The 13,909-nt window shown below is 47.8% G+C and overlaps 1 protein-coding gene across 1 annotated transcript; it reads right to left on the minus strand.

Annotated features, from left to right (window-relative positions):
• Positions 1-363: 363 nt before the first annotated feature.
• Positions 364-12,138, minus strand: LOC146207950 (3-dehydrosphinganine reductase-like). The gene is made up of 4 exons (XM_084591657.1): positions 12,079-12,138; positions 4,345-4,847; positions 2,760-2,939; positions 364-1,464 (listed from the first exon to the last, which is right to left on the minus strand). Exons 2-4 carry the CDS (start codon positions 4,816-4,818, stop codon positions 1,084-1,086), a joined length of 1,035 nt encoding a protein of 344 aa, XP_084447783.1. The 5' UTR covers positions 4,819-4,847; positions 12,079-12,138; the 3' UTR covers positions 364-1,083.
• Positions 12,139-13,909: the final 1,771 nt, after the last annotated feature.

Consider the following 13,909-nt stretch of genomic DNA (forward strand, 5'->3'; position numbering starts at 1 on the left):
GCGCAGACCTGTCACCGCCACTCATCCAGTGCTTATTTCTAAAAAAAAAATCAGCAAAACTTTTGCGACACACGTTGCACAAAGGCGAAATCTCGCACTGCAGTTGGAGCATGAACAACACCACCTAGACTAACCACTCGCACCCCTCGCACCCGCTTCCCGGATATGCGCCGAGACGGGAGACGACGAAAGAGCTCCGTCGTAGTGTGATGACGTAGGCGCGAGGAGGAGGAGGATATGAAGAGGCCTTGTAGTCTAGGCGGTGTTGCTCTGGCCCGCTGCACCAGGTGGTCGAAATTACTCCGTAGCCCTCCACTACGGCTCCTCTTTCTCTCTTTCCACTTTCTCTCCCACCCTTCCCTTACGGCGCGGTTGAGGTGTCCACAGAAAACAAGTGAGGCAGTTACCGCGCCTTTCCCTTCCTATAAATGAATCAGAGGCAGCGGAGGTGGCTCAGCTACAGAGCCAGTAGCAGGCCCGTGCATTTTCTTTTTCTTCTTCCTACAGGCACAAAAAAACAACCCAAACTGCCCCTATGGCATAAAGCTGTCTTCAACGTTTCAACGTCCTTTATTTATAGGAAGGCTCATGGCCATGGATGGGGGTAAAAGGGGGTAGGCAGAATCTTCATTGTTTAAAAAACAGGTCGTCACTCAAATCACATTGCTCTCATTGCTTAACATTAATGACCACGACCAGATCAGCCAGGGAAACGTACCTCTTATGTATATCCTGGCATGACTGAACTAAGCCGCAGCCACTTTCATTAGGTAACCCTCTGTACCATCAAAGCCGGAAGACAGCCGCAATGAGAGTACCGGACGCTGCAACGTGTCTCATATTCCACCGCATCGTCGGGCTGGGTAATGCAACCACCACTTGTATGATCTGTGGATACTGCAAATCGCAATATTATTAAACCACACAAGCAACATTAATTGTGTCCTTATTTATAAAATGCGATTCTACTGATTTATTCTGACAATTAAGTCCTTATTTAAGCTGACAAGTCCTGAGAAGTTATGGCATCGTCGTGAACGCCGATATCTCAGACACACACCCTCGATTTTTGTGCGTCACGTTTTAGTTCCCTTTCTTGCCATCTTTGACCTTTGCCGCGCAGCGAGCAGCAATCCCGTAAAAGCGCGTAAGGTAAATGTATCCCACAATGCGCAGCACACCCATAGATGCGACTTGCGTCACAAGCTCAAGCAGCGAGCTCGGTGGCATCATTCCTGCGCACAATGTGCGGATCACGAAGCCGTCCAGCCCCACGGTCGAAGTGACATTGCCTTCCAACAGGTCCTGCAAGAGGCCATTGGCCACGTCGTCGGCCGACCACAGACCACCAGCAGAACAAATGAGCTTGGTCTCGGTAGGCTTGGTGCGCTCTTCTTCGGCGAAGCCTGGTGTGTCCGTGTCGGGAGGGAAAGCCACCATCACGTGAACGCCACGGTGCTTCACCTGCGCAACGCAAGGTCGCTCGCTTAGACGCACGGTTTCTGTAAATCCATAGCTCGTGTTACGTATGATTATAACTATTTTATTACCAAACCAAATCGGCAACCGCAAAATGTTACCGCTGATTGCTGACACCACATTCCAAATAGCACGTTAAAGATACCCAGGTGGTCGAAACTACTACGTAGCCCTCCACTATGTTTCCTCTTTCTCTCTCTCTCTCCACTTTGACTCCCACATTCCTCCCTTGCATTATGGCGCGGTTCAGGTGTCCACAGAAACAAGTGTGACAGATACTGCGCCTTTCCCTTCCTGTGAACTAATAATTATATCTGCGCTAGAACGAATCGCTGATAATAGGAACTACAGGCTGAGCAACCGCGGCGCGCTCGTTGCTACAGGGTCGCCCGCGTCGGTCACATCTCGATGGGGACAAAATGCTACAGCATTCACAAACCGATGCTTCAATGCCTGTTTATGTGCCTTCTCAGTCCTCGTACATCGCGCCCTGTTCTTTGTGAATCGTGTACCAATTAGCTGAAACAAGAGTTCTAGTTGGGGACTGCAGCATTCTTCAATAGCTGATCGTTTGATGGTTTGTTGATCGGTTGATGTGATGTGATCGGTTGATCGGATGATGTAATCGGTTGATGATATCAATCGGTTGATCGCTAGGGAAAACAGCTGTTTTCCCTAGCGTCGGTTTTCTCGCTCCCACACATTCATCGCTCTGTCGTTCTCTTCCTTCTCATCTTCGTTGTCTACAATAATCGAGCCGGAACTATAAACACGACTGCCACCTACATAAGATGCAGCAGCGGTAAATGAGGGCCACGAGCGCAGCGTAGCAGACGATTTCGCAGCTAATGTAAGTGTGCTCGTGACATTGTGGCTGCAGTGAATTGCGGCTGCGCGGCCTCTGGTGGCCTGTCACTTACTATGACATCCCCATAGCCATGGTCTACCACCTCTACCAGCTGATAACTAAATCGACCTCTGAATTTCAAAAAGCTCGAGTTTAAAAATATTGAATAGCTCGCCATGTTCGAAAGCACTACACTTTGATCAAATGCTCAATAGCATTCGCTGTATGAATCGCATACATCTAGCGGCAATCTGTAGACCCATTTCCTACTCCGTTTAAGGACACGCGAAAGCTGACAGAGCAGTGATAAACGAGCATAAAACTAGGAAGACGTCCACGTAGGAAAGTTACAGCTCAATTGGTTTAATAGTTCTGATTTGATATGCCCTCAATTCTTCACTAGTATGAATACACCAGGCTACGTGACACTCACCTCCATACGGAGAGACTGGGCCAACCCAACGAGGGCAAACTTGGCCGGGCAGTAGGCTGTGTATCCGTAAACACCCATGAGTCCAGCGATGGATGACACAAAGGTTACGCTTCCAGAGCCACGCTGTGTCATGCCTGGCAGAACTGCACGGGTTGTGTGTACAGCGCTCAGGTAGTTGACCTGTGAGACGAATGATACACCATCGTTTAGCGATGGCAGACGTCGCATCATACCACGGCTCCTAATAAATTTAAGAGTGTGATAGTAGGACTGGTTGCTAAATGACGTCAACAAAAACAATTAACGGTGTCGCTTTCTGGCAAGGACGAAGAACAGACGATAACCTACCAATCACAATAGCGTTTTCCTGGACGTTTTTATTTCTGTCATTCACCAATACGGAAACTGGTTTTCCGATGGGATATTGTTAACCAACAAGGTGAGCTGAACCGCAGGACAGAAGGATAAATGTTCGTCAAAAAACCCCATTTCGCGCCAGCCACGAGCACAATATCCCAGCAACCTTATCATGTACGTTACTGTTATTATTTTTCTGCTGTCCTCGGCTACAGTCTTCTTTCACCGGTGCCCATTCCGGTGCACTAGCAAAGCACAAGCTTAGAGCTCGCAGTTGCCGAGTTGAAGTCCATCTGCGTACTTTGAATTTGTTTTATACTCTAATTAAGGCTTCTATCCTGCTGCATCTTAAAGATATATCATTCTGAGTTCCCGTAGTCTTTGATAGTCTCGGCATACACTAGTGAGAACAAGAGAGATGAACCGACTATGCAGGGTATCGAGGTGAACTTGAGCAATAAGCTTAAAAAGTGCTAAATGTTTACAGAGCGAAGCGATGTAGAAACGGTCAGGTATACGCAAGTACTATTTTCTGCAGGAATGTTACACATTTCTCTGTGCGCGAAGACGGAAATGGAAAAAATTGACACAGGTTAGCTTCCTTGGAGGCAGACAAGCCGCAGCTGAATTTGTGTCACCCTGAGATGGTGTGCCGTAAACATATCGAATTTGTGCCAGATGAATGCTACTGACCCATTTAAAAACTATATATCCAGCGAATATTTGTGTGCACTAGTGACATCACAGCGTTGCGATCATTAATGCCGTCAGAGAGAAAGTGGTGTGAATAACCAAGAGAACGACACAAATGCACAGTGCATTTGCGAAGCAGAAACCTGAAAATATGCGGTTGGCTTAAGCGGCTGTTCTCAGAAGAAAAATCCAGCTGCAGCAAGATGGCGGGTTAACAGGCAACTAGAATTAGGAAAGCTGACGGGTGCTTCGTTTATATCGGCACATATTTTTTTTCGTAAATCAATAGAATGATAAAAACGCTGCGTTATGTAAACAACCTGTAGTCCCACGCTTGGTGCTAAAGCAACAGCGAAACACCGCAGGCTGCAAAGATGAGAAGTGTGCATATTTGAGAGCAATATACAGGATCTACCGCGAACACAAATGGCTTCACCGCCACTCGTTCAATGGATTTCCTTCCGGACTAAAGAACGAAAAAAAAAAAACAGATCGACAGCTGGCACAAACAAAGATCCCAAGCACACACACTTGCCTCCATCATGTGACGAAAGTCGGAGATCTTCGTCTCGTCAAAGCGGTGGCTGACAGCTGCCCCAGCGCAGTTCACCAAATAGTCAACAGGTCCGCACATATTCTCCGCTTCCGCCACGCCCCGAGCCAGCGCTCCCTCGCCGGTCTCGCCTTCCGTAAGGTCCGCCGATAACGTGTGGATGATCTGCTCGGGTGAGATCACCTCTTCCCGCAGTTCCATCTTTGCTTCATGCAGCCGGCCCAGGTTGCGGGCCACCAGCGTCACATTTGCTCCGCGGCGTATCACCGCTCGGGCCAGCGCTCGGCCGATGCCACTCGAGCCGCCCGTGATGAGAAAGTGGCGATGCAGCAGGCATGCCTTCCGGGACTGGAGCCAACGCCACAGTCGCGATATCAGCAGCAGTGCCCCGAGAAAGACCAGTAGTAGAACCACATGGTACTTCCAAGACTGATGTAGAGTGGTAGAAGGCAACATTGCGATGTTCGAAGTAGCTTTATAAGAAACTGCGAAGAGATATGATGGCAAAATACGATGAATACCGAGGCACAAAGTGAACCTTTACTCTGGGTGGGTCCTAATGAACTGCTCCTGCAGCCGCCTGCAAGACTCCAGCCAGACCTGCCAGACTCCACCAACGGCTGCTTGGAACTCAATGATATGGAATAGTTTACCCCTTCAACATTATCATACACGTAATCCCGGCAGACTAAACACGCCGCGAGTGGAGAGCCAAAGTGCAGTGTCGTCCAACGACCGGGTAACGAAATACGTTGGCTAACGTATACATAACGGGACTGGGCGGCGCGTTTGATAAACAGGCTGTGATGTTTCTTGTTCACACATTGAAACAAAGGCATGCACGGCTGGGCCACAGTGAACTAAAATACAGCTGGGCTGCAGCCAGTGCAGGGTTGGCCCTCCACTAACATGGTGTGCATTTATCTTAGCCGGGAAACGCTCCAGGGGAACGCTTCTGGTTCGAATTGTTTTACAGGCCTCTGCGGGAATGTTTTCGAGTTAGAGCGAGTAAACGAATTCACGCGGTCATATATTATGGCTTCCTCGGTTAGCCGAACGACTCTCTTGCTTTTGCAAGCCTAGCAGGGCACATTATTTCAACTGATCGCTTGCCGACGTTCCCCGATCGCTGCCATCACAATTAATTTGCATCGCCATTTTAACATTCGTTTTTCTTTTTTTTTTTTTTGTAAATGAAACCTTTTTTATGTGTTTACTTAGACGCTATATCTTCACTGAAAGCAGCAGCTCTCAGGAACGAGAGTACCGACACTCGATCTACTGGTACACATATCGCTGCATCAAGACCATCAGTCATAGCAGCCATCATCCAAAGCTGGTTGGTCCGTAATTTTTGTGACAGAGAACACAGGAAAGAGAGAGAATACGTACATAGGTGCTATGTTTTCACTGCGTACTCTGGCTGGTCGGGCTGACGTTGATACGAAGAACTGTCTCGGGTATCACTGAGCCTCAACGAAGCCTCAACGAAGCGCCGGGAAAATAAACCAGATCAGCACACTTCTAGAATGTACCTGCAGATTGTTGTTGTTTACCAAACAACATATGCCACAGGGATCGGCCAAGAATTGGGCAGCACAGTTTTTGAAGCATATATGATGATGATGATGACGGCGACGACGACGACGATGATGATGATTGATGATGATGATGATCTGAGAAAAAATGCACATACCCACGGGGGGGATTGGCCAGGGTGCATTGCTGGTTTGTTGGTTTGTTGGGTTTAACGTCCCAAAGCGACTCAGGCTATGAGAGACGCCGTAGTGGAGGACTCCGGAAATTTCGACCACCTGGGGTTCTTTAACGTGCACTGACATCGCACAGCACACGGGCGCCTTGCTTTTCGCCTCCATCGAAAGGCGGCCGCCGAGGCCGGGATTCGATCCCGCGTCCTTGGGAACAGTAGTTGAGCGCCGTAACCACTGCGCCACCCCGGCGGGGCCAGGGGTGCATTGTAGTTTGTAAATAATTATGTTCAAAGACTGGAGTATTCAGATAAATATGGATCTTTAACTAGAATTTGGAAAAAACAAAAAGGAAAAGAAAAGGTAATGAAATCGTACTTAGCATAGGAATCTACCTGATGAAATTATGTAATCATGAATGAAATCGCAAACTGATTTTAAAGCATATCCCTTGACGCTTGCTCCGAAGGAGAGGAGAACTGGAATGGTTCGTGGAAGGCCTAATCTCGAAAGGGGAGTTGCTAAGTGAATTTTGCGGAGAGATGCGAACCTCCCGCAGAAGAGAAAAAAATGATCGAGGGATTCAATTTCTTTGCAATAATATTATACAGTTTAATATTAATAATATTAAATAATATTATACAGTTGAATAAAAGCAAAAAAAATACTCAGCAAAGTTTTTTGAAGTTTGTGAATTTGGAATAGAATTAGCAAGGGAATCTGTGCGTAGACGTGATGTAGTCAAATACTCTTGCACTGCCACAAAGGAGAAAATAAGCGGAACCGACAAAGTAAATCCCAGTTGTGCTATTGGAATTTCTAAATGTGACCAATTCTCTGATGCGCAAACCTTCGGCAAGCGAGAAGAAAGTGATCAATAGTTTCAATCTCACCGCAAGCCTCACAAAGGTTTGTAGGACTGAACCCTAAAGACTTAGGCAGGTGGGTTCTTCATAGCATAAGAGTCAACGTTACCTCAAAAGGCTGTGATTTATATTAACGAACTTTCAATTAGTACATGAGATGTTGATAGCCTGCTGTAGATAAGAAGAGATCATTGTATGAAGCGGCTATGTATTTAAGCGCTGAAAACGATACATTTCAAAACTGATAATATTGTGGAGGGTACATAGAACAGGTGTATCAAGAGCTGATTCAGCCAAGATGCCTGCCACTTCGTTCTGGAAAATACCACAGTGACCTGGGACCCAAATGGAGCGTAACTTTTTCACCCATCCACGCATGAAATACTTTGATGAGCAGCTCAAAAGAGCATCCCACGCTGACTCCAGTGACCACAAAACAAAGAGAAATTCTGATAAAAAATTATTTTTTACTGATTGTGTGGAAGTTTTAAAAGTGCAAGCCCAATTGCCATAAACTCCGCTAAAAAAAAAAAATCGGTGTGTAATCTGGGACGAGCGCGGAGGCGAATCATTCCCTGCCCCGCCGCTGACTTTCACAAAAACACAGCCGGTCGCTACGCCTCCGCCTTGCCCACCTGGCTATGAAGATTGAGGAGCACTGCTCATATCTCACCAGGCAGCAGTGGGGCCAGACCTGCGGCCGCATGGCCGGTAACATCGGGCTGAGGGATACGTGGACGCTCCTACGTGTCCTCCTTGACCCGTCGCATACCAAGGCCACGCAGCGCGGGGATGTGACGCGCCCACTACAATCCTCTCCACTATCCGATTCCGATTGCCTTCTTGCACTTCCCCTCCGTCCCCCCTCCCATTCCTACATCGGCACCCTTAATTCTGCGCTTGACGCAGATATCAAACTGGGGCAGGTTCGTGCGGCGCTGCATAAGCTCCGAACCACTTCCGCACCAGAAGCAGACCAAATCTCTAACAAGGTAACCTGGACACATCATCCCTAGAGATCATTACGGACCTCTTTAACAAACATTGGCACGAAGGCACTCTGCCTTCTGAGTGGACCCACGCTATAAGGTAACCTTCATCCCCAAGCCCGGCAAACCCATAGGCACCTAAAATCTCCGCCCTATTTCCCTCACCTCTTGTCCCGGTAAGCTCTTTGAGCACGTCGTTCTAGACTGCTTGCAGAGCTTCCTCGATGACAACCATCTCTTCCCCGATTCGATGTTCGGCTTTCGCCCATCCCTCTCTACCCAGGACGTAAGATTGAGAATCAAAATTTTGGAAAAGGCGGGATCTCGCCGGAGGTGGCAAAGATCCTTAGCCAACAATCACTGAACAGGAAAATTCAGATAATCTGGACACCCCCGCACGCTGCCGTCCCTGGCAACGAGGCGACCCTAATTCGGCAACGAGCACCCTAATTCGTGCAGCCATAGGACCCCCCGACGACTGGGGTAACGAGGACCGGTTGCTAATTCATGGGGATATATAATCAACCATTATCAATTGGCACGTAGGCTGGTACCCCCACAAAACCCGAAATTGAATAACAAGGAAGCTGTGGCGTGGAGGCGCTTGCAAACTAATACGTATATGATTTCAGCCTTTACGTACCTCATGTACCCCGAGACGAGGGAGTATGATAGGTGTAGTGATTGCGGGGCGATAAAATATGAACCAGATAATATGGGAATGACCACACTGTCCTGGGGTGGGACAAAATATAGCTAGTAGCGAGAACTGGGAGGCCCTATTGCAGAGCCCGAACCGTGAGCTCCAGCGGAACATCGTCCACCTGGCGGAGGAGGCTGCTACAGTTTAAGGCCTGCCAGCCAGGCTTTAACGCGGCGGCCACCGCCTCCCAGGCCTGCGTGCCGGGGTCGGAGGTGCCCGGCTTTTTCTGGTGGCAAATAAAGTTTTTTCACTCAGTTTATCACCCGAATGCAAATACGCAAATTTTTGGTGTCTACTGACAGCCTCTATTTTCTATGCTTATTTTGTCCATGATGCAATTTGCTTAGTGGCGACTTTTTTGTTTTTACCTTTTCGTTCATGGATACTTGAGATCTGTGTTTACTTTGCTTGTAACTCTGAAATGTACACTGAAAGAAAAATTGACTATTTTTGTCAATTCACTGAAATGTTTTGTATGCTTCTGCCTTGTATGAGCCCCAGATACACTCAAGCTGTTTCTCAACAGCTTGTTCGTCTGGAGACTCCCAACGATATGTAGTAAAATAAATAAAAGGTGATGGCGGTGATGATGATGTCGTGTCTACAGTTAAGGTGGAGCTTAAGCATCCTCCTAACTTTTACACGCCACTAAAGTGTTCAAACACATGCTACTGTATGATACACACCACAACGCATTATCTTAGCCCCCTCCAACATCCTGGAACCTTCTGTACTTTGTTTTGCTGAATAATATTTTCTGAAGAACCCTATTACAGAACCTCTTCACAGTTTCATTTCATTTTCAGCCTCCCGTGATTTGCTTTCATTTTTAAAACCTCGAAAGAATATTTCCAATGGACGCCGCCAGATATTCAGCTGCACGAGCTTCTTAACGCTACACGTTAAAATCCAACCACTATTCCGACCACCCTAGCGACCGCTATTTGGGGCTCCTATTCACTTGAGAGCAATTGGCTGACGCGGTCTCGTCGGAAGTATGCTCTCAGACGGAGGCCAGCCAGGATGAAAGACTCAGCCAGCGCTGCCGCGAGTAAAATGCGTGCGAACGCCACGCGTGCACACAGGCTAGAGCACTGCAGTGGCTCGGGCCGGCCCGAAAGCCCAACCCGCGGGCAGAGTTGGGCCTGAAAATTGCTCTTTTTCCGAGGCCGGGCCGGGCTCGGGCTTGAAGTTGCACGCCTGGGCTAGGTCCGGGCTTCAAGTTGCGGGCCTAAGCCGGGCTGGTGCTAGCTGTATACGTCTTCTTTCGGAAATTAAGGAATCCCGGCACTGGAATCATTCAAGTCGTTTATGAATAAACCACTAATAGTACATTTGCTAACGACGAATGAGAGGAAGCTCATTTGCAAACCGATTTTAATCAACGGCACTAATTGGCTTGGCCAAATAACTTTGGCAGCGCACGTCTGGCGGCTTTCAACGACACAAGCAGCGAAAAAGATCAAAAGACAAAGCGGAAAACCCTGCATCCCGCTTTACTAAGTATAGGTCTTACGGAGGGCTAAAACGCATGACACACGGCTCGCTTACGCCTACTAAAATACACAACACATCCAGCTTGGGATTTTTCAGCAACCAGTGAGCACACTTTCTCGGATCTAGCACAAAGCGCTCTTGATCTTTTCGGTTTTGTTCGGTCATATTTTTATCACCAAATATTCTTTTCAGCAGAGGAGGCCACTGTTAAAGTACCCGCAGAGGCAAATGTTTGGTCAAGAAATGTCTGGCATGTAAAAAATTAAAGCTATTGTGTTCATGAACGTATGGATTACAGGCAGAATATTTTGGTCAGATTTTTCTTAGTTAAGATGCCCGACAACTGTGCCGGAGTACCTGGGTTCGATCCCGACCGCAGGCTGCTGCGTTTCGATGGAGGCGAAACGGAGAGGCGTCCGCGTGCTGTGCGATGCCAGTTAAAAGTTAAATTGGTTCACAGGAAGGGAAAGGCGCAGTAACTGTCACACTTGCTCTGTGGACACCCGAACCGCGCCGTAAGGGAAGGGAGGAAGGTGGGAATGAAAGTGGAAAGAGAGAAAGAGGAGCCGTAGTGGAGGGCTACGGAGTAATTTCGACCACCTGGGGATCTTTAACGTGCGCTGACATCGCACAGCACACGACGCCTCTTCGTTTCGCCTCCATCGAAACGCAGCCGCCGAGGTCGGGTTCGAACCCGGGAACTCCGGCACAGTGGTCGGGCGTCTTGCCACTGCACCACCCCGCGGGGCAAAATTATAGCGCCTGTTAAAGATCCCCGTCGGTCGGAATTACTCCGAAACCCTCCACTACGGCTCCTCTTTCTCCCTTTCCACTTTCAGTCCCACCTCCTCCCTTCCCTTATGGCAAGGTCAGGTGTCCACGGGACGTCTGACGACAGATACGGCGCCTTTCCTTTCCTCTGAATCAATTATTATTGTATAATTTTTCTCACTTTGATTCATTATATACCATTTAAGCAGTATAATTTATTTATTTTGACAAAACTATCAGTCCTATTCAGGACAAAGGAGTATCAGTCCTATTCAGGACAAAGGAGTGGGTTGGTTGCATCAAAAGTACACCCATAGTAGTAAACAAAGAAATTGCACATAAAATACAGTCATGACCAAAGGAAAAAAAATTCGTGAACAGCATACCTACAAGCGCTAATTCAGCAATTCAGATTACAGATAGAATTACGGCTCTTATCACATACAATATTATTGATATATTTATTACAATCTCACTTCAGACATAGTGGCTAGCGCATGTGGAAGACGCATAAAAAGGTAAGTGGACAGTTAGTTCCTCGTTCAATAGCACTACTTCCGAATAACAACCAACAAGCCCAATAAGACCCTTGGTAGTAGTTTCGCGCTCTTTCGATAAAAAGGGAAAATACTTCATGCAGTCTTTTAGAAACCTTTTTTTCTTCTCGTGTTTGGATTTTTTGGAGCGTGTTATCTGGGATGTGGGCTCTTTTATATCTGTTGCATGTAAATGAAGACTACGTCATTTATAATGGAGCAAAAATGCGTTAATCTTTTCTTTTTTCGCCTTATAAGTTATAACTACATTTTTAAGGAGTCTGCGCAGACTGGCTGCCGGGCTTGAGCCGGGCCAAGACTTGGTAGCACGGGATCGGGCTTGGAGCCATGGGCCCGGGCTGGGCTCGGGCTTCAAACGATGGGCCCGGTCCGGAAAATCAGGCCCGCGCAGTGCTCTAACACAGACATCCCCTCCACCCACGCACGCACGCACGCACGCACTCACACACACGCACACACACGCACACGCACACACGCACACACACGCGCGCGCACACACACACACACACACACGCTTGTCACCCGTTTGAAACTGAGAAAGTGTAAATTATGCGTTCGCTGTGAATTCGTAATTAAACTGCTTCCTAGCGGAAAAATGTCAAAAAAAAAATAAGAAAATATTACCACTTGGTTTTCGACTTGCGGTAGGGTAGGTCTTGTCGGCTGGCGTCGTGGACCCGCGAGGCGTTCGGTTTGTCGTCGGGAGAGGAAGGAATCGTTGGCAGGAACTGACGATACAAAGTTGGACTCTCCACCGTGGCTGGAGCCTATGGTTTGGCGACGGAGAAGCGCAGAAAGCCACAGGACAGCTGAAAAGCCTTCCAAGCAGGCCTTAACGCTTGTTTCTTTGCTTGTTAAGTTCACTGTGCCGATGACAGCAGTGGCTGCTTGCAGATGCATTCAGAAACAAGACCGAATCGCTAGGCTTGTCGGTCGGTACTGACCGCCGCAAGCGAAGAGAACGGCGTCAAAAGAAGAGGTCAAATGATAAGGCGGGAGCAACAAGCGTATCAGTATACCGCACGTGCTGAATCGACGGCGACTCCTGCGAACAGGCAAGATGCCCCACGCCGCATTACATTAACGCAATCCGGTTTATAGCCGCGCTTGTCTTCGTCGCATTCAGCCTTTTTTGTTGTTTCCTTGAACACCTCCTCGCCGTCCGACTACCCGTGCTTCTCAGCTTGGTTCATTTCTGATGGCTTCTCGCCATAACAAATGGTACAATAGCAAAACTAATTATAAGGAAGTGAAAGGCGTCTAACTGATACAGTTTTGGTGGTCACTTTGGTTTTCAAGAAAAGAAATATGCAGCAGCTCTCTCACTATTTGAAGAACTTGGCTGATTTGTGGAACAAAGGTGTAAAAATAATTGAGGGGAGGACTAAAAATTAGGAAGACGCTTAGGCTTCGCTTTACTGATTGACTGACTGACTGGAAATCTTTACTGAGAGTTAAGCGCCCTCATTGCCTCATTTTTTGCTACTATGATGCTACTTTGATCGCAGCCTCTTATTCGCCTATTACTTAAACGACGCTGACGTTTCACTGAGCGCTTGCAATCGTCTGCAGCTTATCGCAGCTCGGCTTCCTCCGCACACTTGCGGTGCTGCGCTTCCGTTGCAATATTCGTGCATCGGCTCCCGCCTTCGCTTCGTCTAGTTGCCTCATAGAGAGCGTTTTCCGCCTTCTCAGCATCCGTCTTGCGAATTCCCTCTGGTCGCCGAGCACCACCATCGCAACAAGACACATCCTCAAAGCCACCGCACTATGACGCGTATCTGGTACAATGCTAGATAACCTCGTCGCGCTAGTACCAGCCCCAGGTCATCACACGCATTGAAATTAAGCGATACACGCGACATTGTTAGGGCGAAAGCCTCTGACACGCATCTGGTACAATGCTGGATAACCTAATCGCACTAGTACCAGCCACAGGTAATCGCGCGCATTGAAATTAAGCGATACACACGAGATTAAAAAGGCGAAAGCCTTTATATGCTCATAAGTGTCTGTCCGCGGAAGTGTCACTTCTTCGCGAGATTCCATGCGATACCGCGAGATTGTGACGTCATCACCTGGTGACGGAACGCCATGGCTTAGCTCTACCTGGTCACAAGAGGTCGCAAGCTGACGAAAGCCAGTGGTGCCCTGGACTGGGGGGCACCAACCGCTCGTCAGCCTCGGCTGAGGAGTTGAAAACAAAACATCAAGCATTTAATAAAGTTTATTCACTCACCCAGGTATAGTGCTCTAGAAGATTATGTTATAGAGCACCAGGTTGCACCAAACATTAGAGTAACTTATAAAACACATGTAAGTGCCTGAACATTTCCTGAAGATATATGGCATAAAATTAAAATTAGCAGAACATTCAGAAGAAAATTATACTAATATTGACTTTTGAATGTTACTGCAATGTTATATGTTTATGTTGTATCTTGAACACGATCTT

The sequence above is a fragment of the Amblyomma maculatum genome, chromosome 1, assembly GCF_055883805.1.
Source record: "Amblyomma maculatum isolate TAMU_Amacu chromosome 1, ASM5588380v1, whole genome shotgun sequence".
In the NCBI taxonomy this organism is placed as follows: domain Eukaryota; kingdom Metazoa; phylum Arthropoda; class Arachnida; order Ixodida; family Ixodidae; genus Amblyomma; species Amblyomma maculatum.

What these genes read in the sequence shown, in the direction of transcription:
- LOC146207950 (XM_084591657.1), bottom strand. Translation starts at nt 4,818, where the DNA reads ATGTTGCCTTCTACCACTCTACATCAGTCTTGGAAGTACCATGTGGTT. An exon ending in ACTTTCGTCACATGATGGAG is followed by an intron (nt 2,940 to 4,344) that starts GCAAGTGTGTGT and finishes TTCGTCTCACAG; the next exon opens with GTCAACTACCTGAGCGCTGT. An exon ending in CCCAGTCTCTCCGTATGGAG is followed by an intron (nt 1,465 to 2,759) that starts GTGAGTGTCACG and finishes TGCGTTGCGCAG; the next exon opens with GTGAAGCACCGTGGCGTTCA.